Source organism: Xiphophorus maculatus, chromosome 4 (assembly GCF_002775205.1).
Source record: "Xiphophorus maculatus strain JP 163 A chromosome 4, X_maculatus-5.0-male, whole genome shotgun sequence".
Lineage (NCBI taxonomy): Eukaryota > Metazoa > Chordata > Actinopteri > Cyprinodontiformes > Poeciliidae > Xiphophorus > Xiphophorus maculatus.
In genome coordinates, this window is record NC_036446.1 from 19,327,137 (window position 1) to 19,348,781 (window position 21,645).

General features: G+C 36.2%; 1 protein-coding gene across 4 annotated transcripts in view; it reads right to left on the reverse strand.

Moving 5' to 3' along the window:
- The window catches only part of LOC102235491 (synaptotagmin-7-like), a 103,582-nt gene that overhangs the window by 34,705 nt on the left and 47,232 nt on the right, over positions 1 to 21,645 (reverse strand). For 2 of the 4 annotated variants that reach the window (XM_023332275.1, XM_023332274.1), the window contains exons 3-5: positions 11,377 to 11,456; positions 9,468 to 9,602; positions 2,725 to 2,925 (exon numbers count right to left, since the gene is read on the reverse strand). In XM_023332275.1, coding sequence (XP_023188043.1) covers positions 2,725 to 2,925; positions 9,468 to 9,602; positions 11,377 to 11,456 — 416 coding nt within the window. Of the gene's footprint in view, positions 1 to 2,724; positions 5,704 to 9,467; positions 9,603 to 11,376; positions 11,457 to 21,645 lie in introns of those variants that run through there. The other 2 variants (XM_023332276.1, XM_023332277.1) reach the window with 2 other exon arrangements.

Sequence of the window (21,645 nt, forward strand, 5' to 3'; positions counted from 1 at the left end):
TCTGACACAGATTTTTCTCATTTGGAAAAGGTATTGGTAATAAAACAGATACTCCTTTCCTTATAGGGATTTCCTGTGTCTATTCATCTGTTAAGGCGGCATATGTTTTTGTCATCTTTTGAATAATATATGTGGCAACAGCCACTTATTCAGAAGCCCGAAGCAATGAGCTCTTTTGATCTGCTGAATCCCATTAGTGACTTAGAGGGTTATTTTCAAATTTCTTCTTGCTTGAAAGTCAATTAAGATGACTATAAACCTTGAATGATTTCGTAATTATCAGAAATTGAGGAGGGTGAAAAAACAACGAGACTGCAAAAAACAAAAAAATAAAAATCCTGACAGAGAAGTGTGAAAAGAGAGTGCAGGAGAGGCAGAGAGAGGAGAGGTAAATGCCCAAAAATAGATACCAATTCCAAGAGGAAAAATGGAAATACAGAGAAACCAAAAAAGGAAAACAGAACAAAAAGACAAGTGATGTGGGAAAAGGCTCGTCACAACTTCATTTATGAAATTCAAGTTAAGATGCAGATATGCAATCTTACAGCTTGTCAAAAATGTACACACACAAGTTAAAACAAGTTAAGTTCACTTCACTTAAACAGGTTGAGAGCTTTGTTATTATATATACAAAAGAGTCAAGCGAAGACATCCAACGCCCAGAAATTCAGAAACAATTGCTTGTCCTTTCTTTCATGGGATGAGAAAGCTAACTGCATAATTGGTGAGTGATGTTCATGTGAGGCTTGTTTTTATTTTACATCTGTGTATCTCGATTGTTTAACAGATGAGTTATGCAGCTACACATGATTTAATCATTATGTGTGGAGTGTCTTCAGTCCAGTAAAGGGGGAAATAATAACTCTAAAGTCAGTTTCTAATCTGTCTATTCAACTGTCTCAAGGAGACAGAGTATTATAATGAAGAGTTGCACAATAACAACTGAAAGCGAGGTTTACATGTGGAGCTTCTGCAGTGAACTCTGCTGCACCTGTTTGTCATACACTTTATTTTGCTCTGCTTTACAGATCAGGATATATACACAAAGATTGATTATCGACCTATTCATGCAGTAAATGTGTAACGGTTTTCATACCACACTATCACAGTGAGTGCAGGCATAGCGGTTCGGTCCATGCAACCGGAAAGGATTTTCACTCCCATACAGAAGAGCACATGCATGTGTTTTTGTGCTTTCACTTATTGGCCATAAAAAGTCTAGGAAAGGCTTCACCTGCTTTTAAAACTCCTTCTAGAAACTTTTAATACTTTTAATATTGTGTTTGTTAAAGAAATGTAAAAAAAAAAGAAGAGAAAACAATTAAAGTAACTATGATTACTTTATGTGGGTGCATTGTTTTAGCAAAATGGCATTTCCTGTGGACATGATCACCCTTTTCTAAAGAACCAAGAAGCTGCTGCATCATTCTCAAACAAGCCTTATGTGCAAACTAGGCAACGAAACAGAGAAATGTTAGGAAGTAATGCAAATCCATGCATTGCGTCCTGGGCAGACTTTTCTTAAAAAACCCCCAAAACAAAACAAAAAAGCAATCAAAGTCTAAACAACTTATAATTACAAATGTATTAAAAGTAATAGTCATCCACATATGTTGCTTATTGGTAACTTCAAAATGTAACTAATAAATAAGATAATTTATGTTGAGTGAATAATTAAACTAAATTATATGTATATTAATATTTGTATAGACATTTGATCTTAAAATTTGATATTTAAATTCCTGTGGAAATAATTATCTTTTGTAAATGGGACAACTAACTCATAAATATCATATGCAAACTGGAGTACATTCTAAAAATGTATGAGTAACAAATATCTCTTAAAACAGCACAGTGATTACATATTGCATATTACTTCCCAGGGAGGATTTGGTTGTGATGGTAGAAAGAAGAAAACATTGCAATGTGTCTATATAAAGTATAAATGAGACTGAAAAGACAGAAACATTGTGCATAAAAAGTCATCAACTGATTTTGAAACGCGGTTTTCAGGGTTGATTAAAATTAGAGCTGGAAGTTTTTTCATCCCTTGGTCCACATCTGCATAAGATGTGGTCAGAAATAGACTTTTCCAAATATAACATGCATAAAGCATTGATTACAAGTACACTGTTTTTTTTTTTTAAATATTACTGCTGTGGTTTCTGGTGCTAATTCTAGCTGCAATAGCACCACCATGTATGAGGCATTGTCAGCTCAGGCTCTCAACACAGTAAAGGCCCAAAACTGACACAGATGATAATGTACACAAAGCAAAGGCATGTTGATACAAGCTAAAACAAACATATCAGTGCATATCCAGTGTTTGTAGGGTATGCTTCTAAAGAAAATAAAGCATTGTTTTACCAATTTTACCAAAGCCTACATTGAAAATATGACCTCTCGTCGTAGTTAAAATGCAAATTCTCACTTTGGTTTGATCAGTCAGAGCTTAGATGACCGCAAATGAACAGACATTCAGTTTCTCAAACCTTCAGGTAGTATTTATTTTATTCGATACTCTTGATACTCTTTTTTTCAATCTGGAGATCAGTCAGAGCCGACTTGTCATGTAAACGTAGCTTTACCTTAATCTTTGAGAGCACATGCAAGTGTTCCACTCATGCTACTTTTGCAAACTCATGTCTGTGACATCCAAACCATGCTCCTGTTGTGCCCACTGTAGCCCCTCATGCGTACCCCATGTCACCATGTGCCACTCACTTGCTAAACCGCAGGGCTCCGGTATGCATGTGGCTCTGGACGGTCTGCCAGCGCCCGGCCTTGCTGCCCCCCGTCACCATGCTCCGAATGCTGTCGCTGCGACTTGGCACAGCTCCTGTACTGGAGCAAGCGCCACCCCCGCTGTCACTGGCCCCTGGTGAGGGTCCAGCTCCGCCCTGCCCACCCTTATCCACAGCCCCACTGGAAGATACGATGTGGGACCACGGACAAACAGACACGGTTGGACGAGAAGAAAGGATCAAGAGAGGATTGACGAGAGACAGACGCACAAACGTACAAGGCCGGAGAGTAAAAGAGTTTTCAGTTAAGTTAGTTGAAGTGGTAGGAGTAAATTTCATGAGACTCAAATTTTATCTTTTAGTTCTGGTAAAAAGGTAGGTAAATCTTCTTTCAATGTCAATGTCTTATGTAGCAGGACTTTATAAAAATCATCAGCTTATTCCCAGATCTTAAAATCAGGCAAACACAACCACAGACGACTCAAAACATGTTCCACCTAACAAACACTAACCCAAAGTACAGAAATGGAACCTGAAAACCTAAAACAAACCTCGGGATCATTTAGCAGCAATCACCTGAAGAAATCATCTTTTTTTTTCTTTTCTTTTTTTTTGTCTCATAGTCAGTCTCTCTCATTCAAAAGAAAAGTTTTGGTCCACAGTTTATCATTGGTTTGCCTTATTCATTTTGACATGTAGGTGATTTTCATCTCCAGTAGCAGCTATAGTCTTGCTGCTGTTTCTGGAATCGTAATGCTGAAGTATGACCCAGTTTTGTGGCCCAGCATGAGCTGTCGGATGGCTTCACATTTTACTCTGAATTACTCTAGGAAACTGAGGTGTTTATAGTCGACGGATGGAATTCAAGGCGCCTTGCTACAAAGCAAGCAGAAAATAACTTGTGTTTTGTTATCAGCTTGTAAACTGGTATGAAGTGTGTTGCCTAAAATGCTTACTACAGTCTTCACCCAGTGCAAAAACTAGTTAATGGCTCCACTTTGGTGTCAGGTGTCTAAAGGAACACAAAACTGTTACTTAGTTGCACGATGTTAGAAACAACTTCCTTTACTTTCTTCCTGTACTTTTTTAAAACTATAAAATCATACAGTTTTTTTTTTTTGCACAAACTGTACCACAAATATTTACTATGGTAACTGAGATCTGTAGAATATCGGATATAACTTAAAACTTGTAATAGTTTTCAGAACAATATGTGGTCTAAAACCTTGGTGAATTTGTTGTAAAATCTGGTTCCTATAAGGTTGCAAATTTGCAAATTTTCTGTGATCATTTTTTAACTCCAATTTGTTCATACAATCCTTCTCAGATTTAAGGGCAGAAGCAGCCATTTTATAAAGATCTGTGCTGATGCAATAAAAAAGTATCCCCAATTCTTACATATTTCTTCCATTTTTACTTCATGTGACGATCCTTCTAAAATTTTCAGATGGTCACATGATTTTTAATATCTGAGTAAATAATCTGTGTAAAAATAAATAAAATAAACGATAGTTTTCAAATAAGTTCTTTCATTTAAAAAAAACACCCAAAAACTATCGAAACCAAGAATAGGCAAGCAATATCCCCTTAACGCTTTACTTAGTTCTTGAAAGACAACCAATAGCATGGTTCAGTTGTTTTAAAGTGGTTACATTTACTTGATTTTAAGATGATTTTGGTGTCTCAAATGTAGAAAATTAAAACTGAAAGCAGGCGTACTTACCTTTTTTACCATCACAGTACTTTAAAACTAGAAGCATTTAAAAAAGTAGTTGATATTTTGTTTTCTGTAAACAATTGCAAGCAGAAAATAAGTTTTAGTACGTTTTTCCGCGACTCTTCTGTGGGAACATATGGGAAACTTATGATTTTCCAAGCTCCACAGTTCTCAGGGATTTACTCGTAAATAAAGAGAAATGGGCCAGTTTCACCACGCAAAGCTATGGCGATGATTGACCTGCTGGCTGGTTGAAGTGGGCCGCACGGCTTCGTAATTATGCTGATGCATCATTCTAGGTTTTTAAGGCTGCACATGCAGGTGATGAGAGCACACAGCACTTATGTCTGTAATCTCACACACCTGCAATGCTTTAATCTAATGTTTACCACCAATGACTCCCTGTAAGAAAAGAATACATATTACTCAGCATGCTACAAATCCACACCTGCTGACCTGGACGGAGAGCCACAGAGACGAGTACAGACTGAACGCTGACTTTATTACGGGACCTTTGGAGTAAAAACAAACCACACGACAACAGCTGCACAACAGGACGGTGCCTCTAACACTTAGACAATAAGTATTTTACTTAGTGAAGGGGTACATTTGGTTAGCACATTTAGAGTGATCTTAAAGAAGATCTCTAGTAATTTTTCTTGCCTTCCAATTGACCTCTAAATTGTATATTTGTTCTGCAAAAACAAAATAAACGTGCTGCAGTAATTTAACATGTGGGTAATGGATCACTTCAGAAATTACACTCTCACCAGTTAATAAATGTCAATCAAAACTAAGCACTCACATTGATAGCCTAATGCAACGCCATCATAACAAAGGCTGCAATCACCACTCCTCGCTGAGTTTACAATATTTTCGGCGTCAGTGCACAGACGGAGTAATTGATCACCTGGAGGCTTTGAAAGAGTCAAGTGAGTTGTAATTAGAGAGGATAAGAATGAGCAGGTTCACCTGATGCCTTGGTGATCATGTGAGATGCATCTAAATGATGGAGTGGAGGCTGATAGGTAGCAGACGTTTTAACCATCCAAACACCTAATTGCTCTGCTGTTTACAAAGGAGGCACTATTTTTGGAACAGAGCTCTGTCAGACTAGACTCAGGAGGGCTATCAGGAAGCCTTACAGCATTTAGAGTACTACGAGCTAAAGTGGAAGTACTTACAACAAGCAGAAAACACAGAGCGAGGGGAGGAAGAGGTGAGACAGGAAAACATAAAGACCTCACACATACAAACACAGAGAAATAAAAAGAAACTGTGAAAAGCAAAATTAAAGAACAGCGTAAAGAACAGATGGATATTTCAAGAAATGTGCACATTTGTTTTCTGGTGGAGAGCCAGAATATAAGATTGATTGTAGAACTATGGCCAGCTGCTTGGTGCACTTGGCATGAAGACTGGCAACATACCAGGAGAGCTGTTCAGAGGGAACAAAATCCTTCTGCCAAAACTTCCTACAATTACTAGTTTTTGTGTTCAGCTTGAAAACAAACAAAAAAAAGCAAACAATACTCGAAATCTGCACAAATGCTGCTTGGCTAGATTAAAATATTGAAAGTATACAGAGATTCTCGAAAGTGTACACACTCTGGTTAAAATTGCAAATAATATGATAAATTGTTTAAAAATTTGTAGCACGTTATGTGATACTTATGTTGCATAATTCAATTGAATAATAAAATGTTTAGCAAAAACAATCAAGCACTAGTAACCTGGATTATGTAAGTGTTCACATAAAAACTAACTTTGCTGAAATACTTTTTAATTTGAGTTCAAACCTAATAAACCTGAAATAAAGTTTGTCTCCAAGGACGTGTTATTTGTATCCCATGTCACAGTCAATCCGGACATTGAAAACAATATTGATATTAAAAGAACTGACTGAAAGAGAAGACTGAAACTGGTTGGGAAAGCTGCTAAGAGGCGAATACTTAAGGAGCTTTATGGACTTTACAACGAGTTCTGGTTCTGTTCTACAGATGACACCAATCTCCTGTATTCTTTAAGCTAGGACTCAGAAGTAGGTTTGGAAGACAGAAAGTATAAAATCTCTCCAATCCTCATAGAATAATTTGCTACGGTCTGATAAAATCACATGGAAATATTTGAGTTAAAAAGGTATGTTTGGGGGAAAAACAACAAAAATATAATTTATGTTTACTCAAAAAACATTGTAATCACAGTGAGACATGGCAGCAACATGCAGTGTGTTTTGTTTCGTTTGTTTTTTGATTGAACCTTTTTATATCATAAGATCTCAGCACCTTAACAGTGGTGTGTACACTTTTGAGAGTCACTTAAAATTTGAAAACAGTTGAAGGAGCTCTGAGTGAATAACAATAATTTTATGCTTGTGCTGTAATTTCTCAGAAACTACTGGGTTTAGTTCTTGGGGCTGCCATAATTTAAACACCTGGAAGGCTCAGAAAGCTTATTTGTTTGCAATCTTTATGCTAAAGTCCTGTAATTTGTTTGCTGTGGCTTCATATTTAATTAAAAACATTTTGCAGAAGAGGAGCATTCATTTTCAGATCTAACTTTCCTCCAGAAAACCAATAAGTACACTTCTGCAAATGTCAAGCTCATTGTTTAATCTGACCCGAAACAAATTTTAAAAAGACAGTCAACCCTCAGTGGAGAATCTAATTGCTTATAATTATTATAATTGAGCAGATACGGTGTTTTGAGAAGAAATTAATTGACCCGTTGAATGAAATATGAGGAAAATGCAAAACAGTGAAATCTGCTCTGAGGGTTATCTGTCTCCATGATATCTCTCCATGGGTTGCAGGTGAAAGCCAAAGAAGGTCTGGTGAGGCTCACAGGGCTGTAAGCAATGGGACTGTCAAACATTTTCACTTGCAGGGCATGTATGCTCTTCTGAAGCTAAATAAAATGTTACTGTAACAATCCATTGTCAGTGGATATGTATTTCATAGAAAATGTTTCCCTGTCAAGCCTGAATCTGTGATTCTTGATTAAATTGGACATTTCTTAGGTGTCAAAGGAAGAACATATTTTGCATTTTATTTTATTCATAATTTCAGTCTTATTGTAGATTTCCGGTGTTATGTATGGGATCAGTGAATTATGTTGACTATTTTTGTTCTATAGGAACACCACCTTCAGGCCCGTGCAGAGACCACTGAAAGGGCAGGTGCTCAAAAAAAAAAAGGGCACATCTAACCGCATTCTAGGAAAGACTATTAACAAAACCACACAGCTTTCAGAGCTTAATAAAAATGATAAATTACAAAATTGTGAGACATACAATATAAGCTAAGGAAAAACTCTATATGGAGCATAACACTATGCATATGTTAGATATTTTATTAGTAATTTCTTTCTGCAGGTCTATTTTGTTATAGGAAAGTATTGCAATAATCAAACCCGCAATTTAGCAAAATATGTAAATCAGAGCTGATGGTTTAGCTCCGATTTACATATTTTGTCTTTACAGAATTACACTATTAAAAATATAATAATAACCTCAATTAAATAAAATACAATTGTGATCAATACATTTTGAATTGAAACAATTTTTAAACAAAAGTTTTGCTTAAAATTTTTTTTTAAATTAAAATCAGAGATTTATGTCTCAAAGTGAGAAAAATTATTTGTGAACAAACTTATTTGCTCATGTCATAAATCTTTTCTTGCTATTGTAAGTTTTTGTTTGTGATTCAAAGTTTTGCTTGCTTCTCACATGACGTCGTGGGCAGGGCCGAAAATTGCAACAAAAGAATTCTGATGTGTGCAAATAAAAGTTTGTTTTGCAAAGAACTTTTTAAGTTAACAAGACAAAATGTAGTTATTTAATTAAAAAAAATAAAATAAAACTTTTTGTTTAAAAAAAATAAATCATTATAATTCAAGCAGTTTTGTAAATTCTATTCCCCTTCAAGATACATTAACCTAATGCCAGAATAAATGCAATAAATATACATTATGCAGCAAAGGAAATTAGATAATCGGACATATATTCATTATAGAGAGATGATCGGTTTTGGATCGTTGATGTGGCCCCATCAGCAATAATGAAGAATGACCGCTATCATTAGCGATACAGGGAAGAAGCTTTTTAGTTATCTTGCTTTGCTACCAAACTCGTTAGCTAACAGCTAGCTAATAGGACAACAACAACAGCCTAATGTCTGTATGACAAAATACTGAATCGATAGATAAGAACAGTTTTTCCTTACTTTTCCTTCCTTCCTCCTCCACGTTGAGCTCCGCAGTAAGCTACTGCGCAGTCTCACTGACTGAGCGGGAGGCAGCTGCGTCATGCGTCACGGACAAAAGGTCAAAGGTAACAAGGTGACCCGAAGGGCTTATTATGTTGTTTTTTCTTTAAATAAAAACAACAACAACAAAAAATAATAATTTTAGTACATATCAGAGGAGGGCTTGGGAAATTAACTTTAAAAAAAAAAAAAAAAAAAATTGGACCAAAAGGGCACTTTAGGGCAAGGAGAAAAAAGGGCAGGTGCTCAAGCACCCCCAGCCCCCCCCTCTGCACGTGCCTGACCACCTTCTAATATAAATGCCATTCAAACAAATGGTTGTGTGTCTGATAGTGTTTGAGCAGTCCTCAGAATCACAGCAATATTAAGGGATGGAGCTGCACATCTCTATCAGGTGCTGCATGGCCAGCAGTGCATACTAAACACCACTGCATGCCCAAATGTAGAAACATGAGGATTATCAGGGATGAGAGGAGACTGCTGTTAAAAGACAAATGGCCAGGCAGCGTTACAAAATGAGGTTTTTTTTCCACTCCTCTGCGGGATATTACAGTGACCTTTTAAATGTTCAGAATGATGAATTGACTATCATTTTAATTAGATTTGAAGAAAATTTGGGCATTTTGTCAGCCATGAAAGGCAAAACACATGAATAAAATAACTTCTTTACTGTTGCAGCCCCTGGTGATGACAGCCCTGCCCAGACTGAGGGGTCCCTTACCAGCCACGACCAGGACTCACTTGGGAGTGAGGCGAGGGTCTCCGTAGGGAGCATAGGGAGACATATTTAGGAGGAACTCCTTGGGCGGGTAGGAGCTCCACCTCTGCTGCACGTTGCTGCTGTCATTGTTATTCCAAAAGTCTCTGTCTAGATCGCTGCAGCCAGAGAGAGACAGCAAAAGGTTAGACATCTGAGAGCGTCAAACAGTGACAGGCAGCTATAAAGAAAGAAAACATCCACAGATGAGTGAAGTGTCTAAAAAAAACCAGCATGGAGAGGAAGGATGTGATAAACAGGGAAAAGTAAACAACAATAGTATGAAGTAATAATAGCATAAAAACTGGACTTGATGTTAAACATAATGACAGAATGGGCTGGAGCAATTAAAGAAGATGATAATGGAGGACGAGGATTGCTGCAAGGATTGTTATAGAACATTAGAAATAGAAAAATACAGGCCAGAATAAAACCATATGGTAAAAAATGAAATTATAACAATCATTACATATAAGTAATAATATGATGCTTTTCTGAAAATAAATAATAAAAAAATCTGTAATATAATTACAGCTTAGACATTAAACATTAGAATTGCGAAATATCTTCACAAAAATCACACTTATTATGAAACAGACTTAGAAAATTTAAAAACAGCAACTAAAAAACGGTTAATCTGATTTGTTGTATACAACGAACCTTAACACCCATATTTGTTACTCATATGTTACATTTTTTTCAACAGATCACTTTACAGTACTTTTGAAACCAACCCTAACCTACTCCAGATAAAGATCCTATTATTATAAATCAGCCGCCTATAAGTGGTTACATTTCTTGTTTTAATGTAACCGTCCCTCAGCTGCATGAAGTGTGGCTGTGTGTCTTGCTCAAGGACATTTTGACACACAGAGCCAACAGTCTTCCAATTAATGGATGGATACTGTATTACTAATTTACAGCTCCCTATTAAAAGACTGATGAAAAGGATGAGAAATCTCAATAAAAGCCATTTGATCATGAATCAGTGATGAGTATTATTGCTGTAATTGAGGAGAACTTCTAAAATTTCAAAGAATGTTGTCAGTTTTCAGCAGTCTCAACTGTAATAACATTAATATTATGAAAATATTTAATTTTTTAAAATGTATCCTCTCGGATATCAGATGTTTCCAATAAATGGAACTAATGATTATTTGTTCAATATGTACTACATTCATGCTTTGTGTTTGTGTTTGCTTGAACATTTCTTAGTGTTAACAATGTTGATGGCAGTAACTCTTATCTTTGGAGACGATAGGAGCCTTTAAAATGTGTCCTGCTTTTGAATTTGTGACTTACCAATACCTCCCAGCCATTAGCAAAAAACTTATTCTATGATTGACTTTTTTGTGTTTTTAATTGGATTAGATGTTAGAAATTTGAAAAAAAAAAGACATATTGACCATTTAACAGATTATTCACTTATCACATAGGCCCCTCATCAATGTGTTAGAGATTCGTACAACAAAAACCTGGCAGCCCCTATTCATGGTTGTCACCAGCTTGGTTAAACGCTCCTATAGGGAGCGGAAGGGGAAGTTTATTCAGAGTCATATTGTTACAGGAGAATTCAGCCATAGTTTTGTTTAGAAAATGTTTTCCATGACCCCGCTGACCACTGTTCTACAGACAACTTGAAAAAACTAATTTCTCTACACTTTGTGCCTTAAGATTTTTTTTTTTAATTGATCGTCCTCGAAAATGTATTTCTACTTAAACAGTATCATTTCATGGCGGCCCTTCAGCACCATGCAGGGAGCAATCACATTACATATACACTATTACTATACATTAGCTCTGCAATCAGAAATTGGCGGTGAAAATCTGAAACTATCACCACATCATGGGTCATTTCCATCCGTCCACATCTACTCCCTCTCTGACACCTACTTGATGGCTTTATTTTCTCCTCGACCTCTCACAGATTCTGGAGAGCTGGCAGCCTCCATCCCCGGTTTATTTCTCTTCCCCTGAAAAGACGTTAAGCAGAGACACAGAGATAGAGAGGGACAAGAGAGAGACAGACCTTAGAGACATGCTGCGAATGATTTGTACAACTGCATTTCTTGCAAGTGAAGTGTTCATTATGTAGGCTTTAGGACGGCATCAGATTCCATCAAGTGTGGTTCAAAATGATAAATGAGAGAAGAGTAATAGATCTGGTTGGATGCCAGGCTGGCGGCACGCTTCAGAGGATCAAGGTGACGAGAGACCACTTTACTTTAATGAGATGCAAAAACACACTCTGAGATGAATGGAACATGCACAAACATATCTTTACAGAGATGAAACAAAATGCTATCCAATCCATCTGTAAATCAGACACACATAAGTCAGTCAGTGTTTAAACTCCATGGGATATGTTCATAAAACCCTACAGAGGTGGCACAGCAGTAAAACTGAGCTCACACATAGGCATCTAGGTTCCTTCTGATCACTTTAGTTCTGGAAGAGGTGAGAAATCCTAAGGATAAGGTTGGTCAGAGGTGTGAACTTGAGTCGAATTTTGAAGTCATAAATTGAATAACTTTTAGACACACCTTGACAAATTCGCAAAAAAAAATGTAAGACATGACTTGAACCTTTTGACTTGAAAAGATTTGAGCTCTTAAACCACGCAGAGAGAGCGTTTCAACAGAAAGGTGAAAAGACCTCAACCTACTTTTGACTTGCAAAACAATGACTTTGTCCCACTTCTGATGTTAACTCTGCTGCATGTAGTGGTTTCTTCTTAGGAATTATATGTAAAAATAGTAACATTCACTTTAAATCTTTTGGCCTTTATAAATATTAATAAGAGTCAGCAAAATTACAAAAGTTGAGAGCCATCGAGACATCATGCTGGATACGTTAGTAGTACAGTACGATATACCATGGTATCAGTTTGTGGAAACAGATAATTATGAGTAAAGCTCTCCCTGCTTTTAAACCCTTACATTATGTTTACATTTTACACTAAAAGTCTTAGAATAAAATCTAACATTACAAAAAAACGGTATTAAAAATTAGAAACAGTTTTTAGGGCTGAAGGCTCTTTTTGCAACTTACTGGATTTTGCTTTCAATTCTAGTTACAGTCACTCCCCTGCATATTTTACTGAACTCCATGTTCACTGAACTCTTGAGGGATAAAACACAAAACTTTTTCTTACTGAATTACTTAGGCCTTTTTTACTCAGAGTGTCGACAGCAATCAGAGAAAGAGAGAGACAGAAATCTATCATGTAGTTCTTGTAAAAAATATGTTGCTACAGTAAAATAGAAGGAAGTAACCTTCTGAAGCTGAGCCTCATGAGGGACTTCTGCTACATCTGTTGCTGTAATTAAACCTTTTCCTCATCAACTTGAAGTTTAAATTACATTCGACACTTTTGACATCATTTTACATCTATATTCTACAAATACTCTATGATGCATGTCTGATGATTTAAATTTAAAGGAGTGATCTGGTAATATGACAAACAGCAAAGATTATCCCGAACTGTTCACAGCAAAAGGTGCATTTATGAGGGAGGCTTATGAGAATTAGAGACATGATATATGTTTATAAATTAGAGAAGTTAGGCATGACTGTAAGTATGAGTGAAGTTGTTGAATAATTTTCTGCCATGTGAAAGACATACATAATTAAAATGAATTCCACGTGCACCGTATCAAAGTGTTTCAACGTTTAACTTAAAAATGGCACAATAAGATTTAAAATGCATTTTTCTGGCATTTCTTCATCATTTCAAAGTACTGATTACCATCTATTTAGGTTCAAACAGATGTTAATTGTTTACAAACCACTAAATAGAGCTTTACAGATTATCGTGGGATAAAGAAATTTACAGATTGTCTGAAGAAATGCTTCCAAACATCTGTCCCAGTTTGAAGTCTTCTCTGCTAATATTATTTTTAACATCAGTACTATCATTCTGGAAAAAAGCAAGGCTGTGCCACTGTGTAAAAAAATATATATTTTTAATATTTTTGTTTGTTTGGCCTGTGTTTACAAAACCTGTTGAATTTAATTCTGCTAAATTAAAAACTGATGTGCATCTTTGCATACTGCTCCATTTTGGTAAAGTAAAATGTCAACTCTAGCAAAGTAAACTTATTTTTAAATCGAGTAAGTGATGGGTGAGCATCCAACTTGTTTGGCCAATCAAATATACAAAAATGATGGCAAAAAAAAAAAAAACACACAACTCCTTATGAAGCTGGTAAGTTACTGTTGTTCTAAGTAGGAACTCTGATAAAAACTTTGCCCAGCAGCACAAACGGAAGCAAAAATAGGAGTTGACTTTAAAGGTGAAGAACTGAAGAAAGGTTCCTTCTGTCTAATGTTTCTGGGAAACTATTTTATCAATTTTTGCATTTCTATGGGACCCTGTAATCAAGTTTTAACACAAGGGTTTCAAAACGTGGAACAAATTGTGCTATTAAATCTTGAAAGTCCAGACTGAGAGGCATAGTTGGTGGGAGCAAATTAAGTCTTTAAACTCTATTGAAAGTCCTTTTTTTAACACTGATCTTTCTTATACAGTGTATCTGCAGCTTTATAAAGAAATTCTATATAATATAATATTCCAGGCATTATTCAGAGTTGATTTTACCCGTTATAGGGGGAGTTATGGGTGCAGTTCTTCAATGAAAAATAGCACTCATAACTAATTTCCTTCAGACACCATCTATTCCTTTCCTTACTTTTCCAATATGATCGCTTCAGTCTGTTTTTAGTCAATGTTTGGTTTCTTCAACTTAGATACTGATCAATTTCTTAATCTAATAACAAGCTAAGACACTGTCATGTAAGCATTTAAGGTTTTCATGCTCATTGTTATTTTCTTTATAAGTGATCAGAGTGGATGATATGAACCCCCTAAACAAAAGTACAATCTGACCAGAATGATTAATATTTATGCATCATCTACCACTTAATATTTTAGAAGAGAGAACATCAATTGTGACCGTTTCAAAAACCATCACAACTGAAAAAAGATCATGTTAAAAAAATTGGTCAGTGATAGAAATGTCTTCTTTGCTGACATACAGAGGATTAATAAGAACTGAGAGCATATCTAAAAAGAAGACATAAAATAGTTTATATCTCATCTTACCTTTTTATGAGATGGACTTTGAATAAAACATTAGATCTAGCACTTGGTTTGACAACTTCATTTCATCTGTAGTGTTTTACTCTTTAATAACAATGATTTTGTGGGATAGGTAACTCAAATCACATCTCGAGATTGAATATTAGTACTTTATTTTGCTTTATGCCATTTTGACCTCAGAAACCCTTTTCTACTGAAACTGGAAGTTTTTTTTCTTTATCTGTGTAGTATCATAAGTAAATTATATAGCACTGGGTGACATAGTAGGCCACCTTCACTTAAATAAAGCCTTTGATGTAGGAAGCCTTTAAGTTTTAATATTTCAGGAAAAACAATGTTTTAATACAACTTAAAAGACTGTTCTGGAAATCTGTGAAGTAGTGGCTGGTGACTAATAAAACAATAAAATTTAGATAGGGCCAGTTGTATATTCTCCAAAACTAGCTTTGTTTCTTGTTTAATTATCTTTTCATTTATGCTCATGTAACTTTAGCAATCATGTTTACTTGTTTATATTTTTTATTTTACACTCTCAGCTTGTCAAGGATCGGAACGGTATTACTTTCCATCAAGTCAGGAACATGTGCATTATGAACTGATGTACATTGTTCCTTAAAAATATTTAAAAATGTTAAATATGTATTATTCCATATGCCTTAGTGTTGTTCGTATTTATCTCTTTTTTTCCAAACTTTATTTAACAATGGCTTTTCAATATTATTGGCATTGACATGGACATTTAGAAGCTTGTTGCAGGTGTGGATTATATGCTGTGTATTTTACTACAACACTGAAGAGGCGAGCCACAGACTTGATCTTGGCGCTGCACTTGTCAGAAGATATTTATAACGGCTATTGCGTTATACAGTTTGCTCCTGGTGAAAATGATGCTGATATTCAGTGACCTGGTTGTACTGATGCATCTGTGGTGTTATGCTCTGCAGTCCTTTTCTGTATAAAAGGCCCTTGGTTACTTTTCTTTCTGATTGGTTACTTTAAGGTCTAATTATGGAAAAAGGGGGAAAATCCTAAATAACCTTTAATTTTTAAAATGGTAAATCCTGAATAGATATGAATTATGTCCTAAATCTTTTCCTGTTTGTCCTAATCTAGTTTCTCTAGTACATGTTTTCAGGGCACAACCATTTTTATATTCACACCTGCTTGCAGGTCACTTCCCAGCCGACCTTCACAGCACATCTTTGGATTGTTAGGAGCTCCCCGGAGAGCATTACACACATATGAAGACATCATGCCATTTTAAAAGTCCCAGACAAGCAGCAGCTTCACACCGAGGACCAGGGATAGTGCTAACCATCAGGATCCGGTACTGCCACAAAACCCTGAAAGGAGGTCAGTCTGACGTCAGGACCTGCTCAGCTGAATGAAACTGTGTGCCATGAATTATATATGAAAGCGAATAGAGTCTCTGAAGAGCAGCTGTCGCAAAGTGTCCAATGAAATATAAGTATACATTGCAGCTTTCCAAAACAAAAGCACCAGAAGAACAACGTACAAAAGGTTTTGAGTTCTGTAGAAAAACAATAATCCAGGTAAAGTTTGACCAACACCAACATTCTGAATCTGATAAAGGCTTCTTAAAAATCTCGCTTTAAGGAAGCAGGTGCAATCAAAAACAGTTGTAAACCTAACGGAGTTTTAATAATTCAATAATATGAATATTTATGACTATCTGAATAACCTAAAAAAAAACAACCAACAAATATAGAGCAATTTCATCATATTTAGATTTTTTTTTAAATCATACAAAACTTGTCAATAACATATTAAAACACCTCAATCAATATGTTCTGTTTTGGCTCTCTTTTAAAATGCCAGTTTGACTTTTTACATGACAGGTTTGTTACAGACATTACTCACTATTTTTGAACTGACAGGTGAACTGAGTATTTGTGTTCAAAAAACGAATGTCAAGCTGCCTGGAGCCTTTAAGCTTTCAGACACGACAAGCAAAATGCTTATCTTAATACAGCTTTCAGGGTCCTGCAGACAGATGGCCTATTTTTATATTCTAGTTTATCCATCTCTAATGCATACACAATAAACTCCATTATTTATCAAGCCACATCTCATATGCCATGCACAGTGGCGCAAACACTGTCAATAGACAGCAAAGCCAGGGGGCCTAACCTGATATGTACCTTTCACATTCAGCTGTTACACTGTAAACACGCAGAATAATATCAGATTCAGGAAATGAGAGACACATTTCTAACAGTCAAGAATGTACTATCAACTCGAGCTCATCTATCATTAAAGAGAATGATAAAATCTTCAGGTGAGAGAGAAAGGGCGGAGAAGGTACAATGTTGAGAGTGTGTGGGAGGATGTGAGAAACACAGAGGATGATCTGGAGGATGGGGAGAAACAGGAGCGACTGAGTGAGACGACCAAGCAGGGAGGCATGTGAAAAACAGAAAGAGACAAGATTGAGGAAGCTTGAAAAAGAATGTAGAATAATGAAGCTGTGCGGAGGATGATAAAGATGCAGCATGAGATGAATTGGACAGACCGTGATTTGCTCTTCAGCTCTCTTAAGTTGTGCTGTCATGGTGTTTGTTACACACTTGGATGTTCAACACCTTGTCTTCCTGCTTGTCTGTAAGCCTTTATGGCAGTTTCTACTTCTGTCCCACATCTCCTCCTGCTCTCCACCCATCTTTATCTCCTGCAAAATCCCGTGGCAAGAAGCCAGACAGTCGTATAGCTACAGACTAACTAACTTACGGATTTAGGTATAAAGAAATATTTGAATTTCCCAACATTCTTTTTTGACTGAAAGTAAAATTATCATTTTGGAATGGCCCAGCCAGCCTTGACTTGAATTTGATGGAGAATCTATGGAAGACCTAAAGGTTGAGGTGATGACAAGGTGTCCTTCCAACCTCAGCAAGTTGGAGCTCAAAATACAGAGTGGAAAGATTAATGACCAGCTGGATTATTGTAACAAATACTTCTCCTTTGCAGACTGAGAAAAATGTAAATAGATTCAATATATCAAAAACAAATATTTTTTTCATTCACACTTTAACATTTCTTAAGCAAAAATTGAGAGAGTGTGCACTGCATCTCATACCCATCAAGTGCTCCACATTTATAGAAAAAACTAAGTATAATCCCTGAATTCTCCAAGTTCTTGAAGTACTTTCATAAATTAAAACTCAAAACGTTCTTCAAAGTGAAAAAAAAACATATACTGTAAGTTCAAGAAAATTACTTTGCTGCATAAGATCATCAGTGAAAGCAAAAATGATTCCATGACAAAAAGTATTATACACTTCTGGACTTGAATAACTCAAATCTGATTCAGAATAGTTCTGTGCATTCAAAAGATATCACACACTTATTTTCTGGAAATTATTTGATACATAATGCCATCTCAAAAACAGGAGATTGCAACCACAAGTTCAGTTTGTAAACTACTATCTAGTTGTAAGCTTGAAACACATTGCAAAATTCAGAATAGATGAGATTTTTGGGGGGGTGAGAGGAAGCTTATTATGAGACTTTCTTCTATTTTTCTCTTATGGTTAAATTGGATCAGCTGGAGGGTCCCTGATAATCAACATGCCTACATGCGCACTCCGCCACAGGTGAGGAGGTATTGTGCTGCTGCTGACTGATCTGTGCATGTTTCTGTGGGAGTTGAAACGATAATTGGTTTTATGAGCTCGCAGTGTTGGAAAAAAAAACTACCTAGGCTGGATGCAGCTGGAGGAATTGTGTTTTTATCTCTGATCATTTATTTTTTGTTATTGTGCATTAAAAAACTAAAAAAAAAGGGTGATGGTTGTGCTTTGGAAAAGTGGAAAACACGGTTACTAGTTGTGACTAAACAGAAATAGAAATAGTTTTAACTAATGACAGTTAATTAAATGATACAGAAATCTAATGAACTCTGAATGCTAACAGGGCATATATCAGAACACAGAGTTCAACATTAGCTATTTTAACATAGTGCACTGTGATTCCTGTCTGCATATTGTATTTGTAATGAACCATATTTATCATTACATGTACATGTAAAATTATATCTAACGCAAATTAAAATAGGCTTTCTAATGAGATCTGTTTTCAAAACAATGATAAACATGGTTAATTTTCCAAATGCTGTTTTCACCATCAACTCATAAATATGATGCTGTTAAATCACTCTAGCTGTTACATGTGTTTAATTTCCATAAATTTTTCTCCATAAGCGTTTGTTAGCATAACAATGCTGTCTCCTGTCATAGCATGACATAGGAGAGGGGTGATACTGTAGAAAGGAATCATCCTGACATAAACATGGAGATTAAGTGACAAAGAGATAAATGCATGACAGGCTCTTCAAGAAAAACGATGGTAAGACAAGAACAAAGACAGAGACACTGATACCTTGAAAATGCACAAAGAAAACAAATCAATTTGTCAGGTGTGAACAATAGTGACTGCTCTGTCTTTTAAAGAGATGTATTTCACCTGAACAGCCTAGTTAGTGCTCAGCTTTTGCATGTTTTATGAACAGCTGTGCAGCAGTGACTAAAACAAGCAGAGAAAAGAGAGCAGAACAGCAAGGAGGACCGGAGGACTGAATTTAGGAAACGACAACAACAGACATCAAAACGTATAGGACAAATTACAGCTCCTTCAGTGGCCAGTAGTGCAGATATGTCTCCATTAACATATGATTCATTAGCATAGTGATGTGGGCTCGAGGCAAACAACCATGATGCACAAGCTCTGAGCATAAAGAGACATGTTTATGAAGGACGTTGGTGTTTTCTGTCATGGGAAACATACAGCCAAAGCACAAATCAGCAATAACAACAACAACAACAACAACAGAGTGTACATTCAATTGAAGGTCACACTGGTGTTAACAGAGGAGCCTGACTTTCTACACAAATATAACTCATCCTCACAGCAAATTGTTCATAATCCCTCTGGAAACATAACAGTATGAATATTGTTAGTGAGGGATGATATTTCCATGCTGCAGTTCAAAATTTTACATTTCCCCCTTCTGGCAGTGGAGGAGATTACACAAATCTTTCAAGAATATACATCGATTCTGAAGAATCAAAATCACTTCTTGAAAGAATCCTTTCTTGTATTTGTAGGTGTTTCACACTATCCCAGGTTAGCTGGACTATCTCTATACTTTCACCATGTAAAACAACTAAAACTAGAAGTTTTCTGCAGCTTTTGTTACATTTTCTTATTTTTTCATAATTCTTAACACTGCCTCAACTGATCTATGTTTGGGTCTTTGCACACCACTTTGTGCGCTGCAATGAGAAGAATTCTCACTGCAGATCCACTAAGGGTGAACTTTGTTTTGCTTTGTCTCTCAGATTAGGTTCAGATGTATCATTACAGTGCCTATGAAAAGTTCTCACCCTCTTGGATGTGTTACCCTTTTTATTGCTTTTACAAATCAATTTGAAAATTTGACAAAAAAAAATATTGCATTAATATTCACCCTTTTCAAGCACTTTTCAAATTCAGCAACAAATTCTCTATAGAACTCAAGTCTGGGCTTTGACTGGGCCATTCCAGAACCTCCACCTCCCGGTCTTCAAATCATTCATGTGTAGCTTTACTTGCACGATTGGCGTCATTGTCTTGCTGAAAAATGTTCTCTAAAGCCATAGTTTTCTTGCAGATGGAAACAAATTGTCCTCCAGGATTTCCCTTTGAGTCATTTATTTCATCTTCCATCTTTACAAGCTTTATAGGACGCAGTAACCACCATGCTTCACAGTGGAAATGGTTTGTTTTGTGATGCTATGCAGTGCTTAGTGTCAGCCACACTTAGCATCTTGCCTGAAAAAGCTCCATGTTGGTCTTGTCAGACCAAATAATTTTTCCCCTTGACCACAGAGTCTCTCGGCTGGCTTTTGACAAACTCTAGTCAAACTTGATGCGAATCTTCTTCAACAGTGGCTTTCTAATTGCCAATCTAGTTGAAGTTATTCTGAGATAACAGAGGCTGTGTTATAAGGAGTATCACACTTGTGACAGAATACTTTTAGCATTTTCAGTGTGTGCGGTTACCATGGCTTCATGGAGGATGTTTTATTGCAAAACTTGCTGCAATGCAAACAAATGTCCTAAAGATGATGAAGTAAAAGAGTGATTTGGAAAGAATTAATTCAAAATGTTATGAGGTTTGGGTTGAAATCGTCCTACATAGTACAGAATGACCTGCCTCTGAGCCAGCCGTTATGAGAAAACGTGATGCACATAGAAGACTTTATTCTGCTGCACTAGCAGCCTAAACCAGTTGCTTCCCCTGGAGAAACTGAGTTTTTGGTTCGGTTCAAGTTTAACTGTTTACAAAGATCTCCTAGTAGTTTAGTGAGTTCCCTTGCTCCTATTTTTTTTTTAATAGTAATGTTAAATTTATGGCTTGGTGAAAAATGTGGGCCAAGTAAAAACTGCCCCAAAAGTGTCAAGTCCGCATTATTTTAGCTATGGTACTTTCTGCTTGAGACTGAATCCCATATAGCAGTAACCCAAAAGCTGAAACTTACTTCAAAGTAACATGTGTCTGGGAAACAACTTTAATAGACTAGATGTGTTAGAGATTTTTTGGTATTATCATTTTATTCTTACTTTAGTTCACATTCAGCCTGTACTGACCGAGATTTGAACCGGGCTCAGACCTTTGATCAGATATCACATCTGGAACTGGGTTGTTAGATGTTCGGGTTAGAAGCTTTACGACCTCTGTTGTTTTCCTGACTGCCCCCTTGCCTGTTCTTCTTTGACAATAAAAACAGGAGCTCATGTGAGAGCCGATCAGAATGCTCTGTGGATTGTTCGGAGGAAGAATTCTCAGAGACTTCTCCTTTTGCAAAAGCTCTACATAAAATTCATATACGTTGTCTGTGGTTCTTTCTTTTATTTAGGTTCGAAAGGAAAATACCTATCAAGATGTTTAGTATTCACAGGACTAGGAAATGTCTATGTTAATAGTTCAAGTACCAAAAATACCTTACAATGCATTACACACAGTGGAAACAGTTTTAGTGCTACTGGAAATGCTAATATTT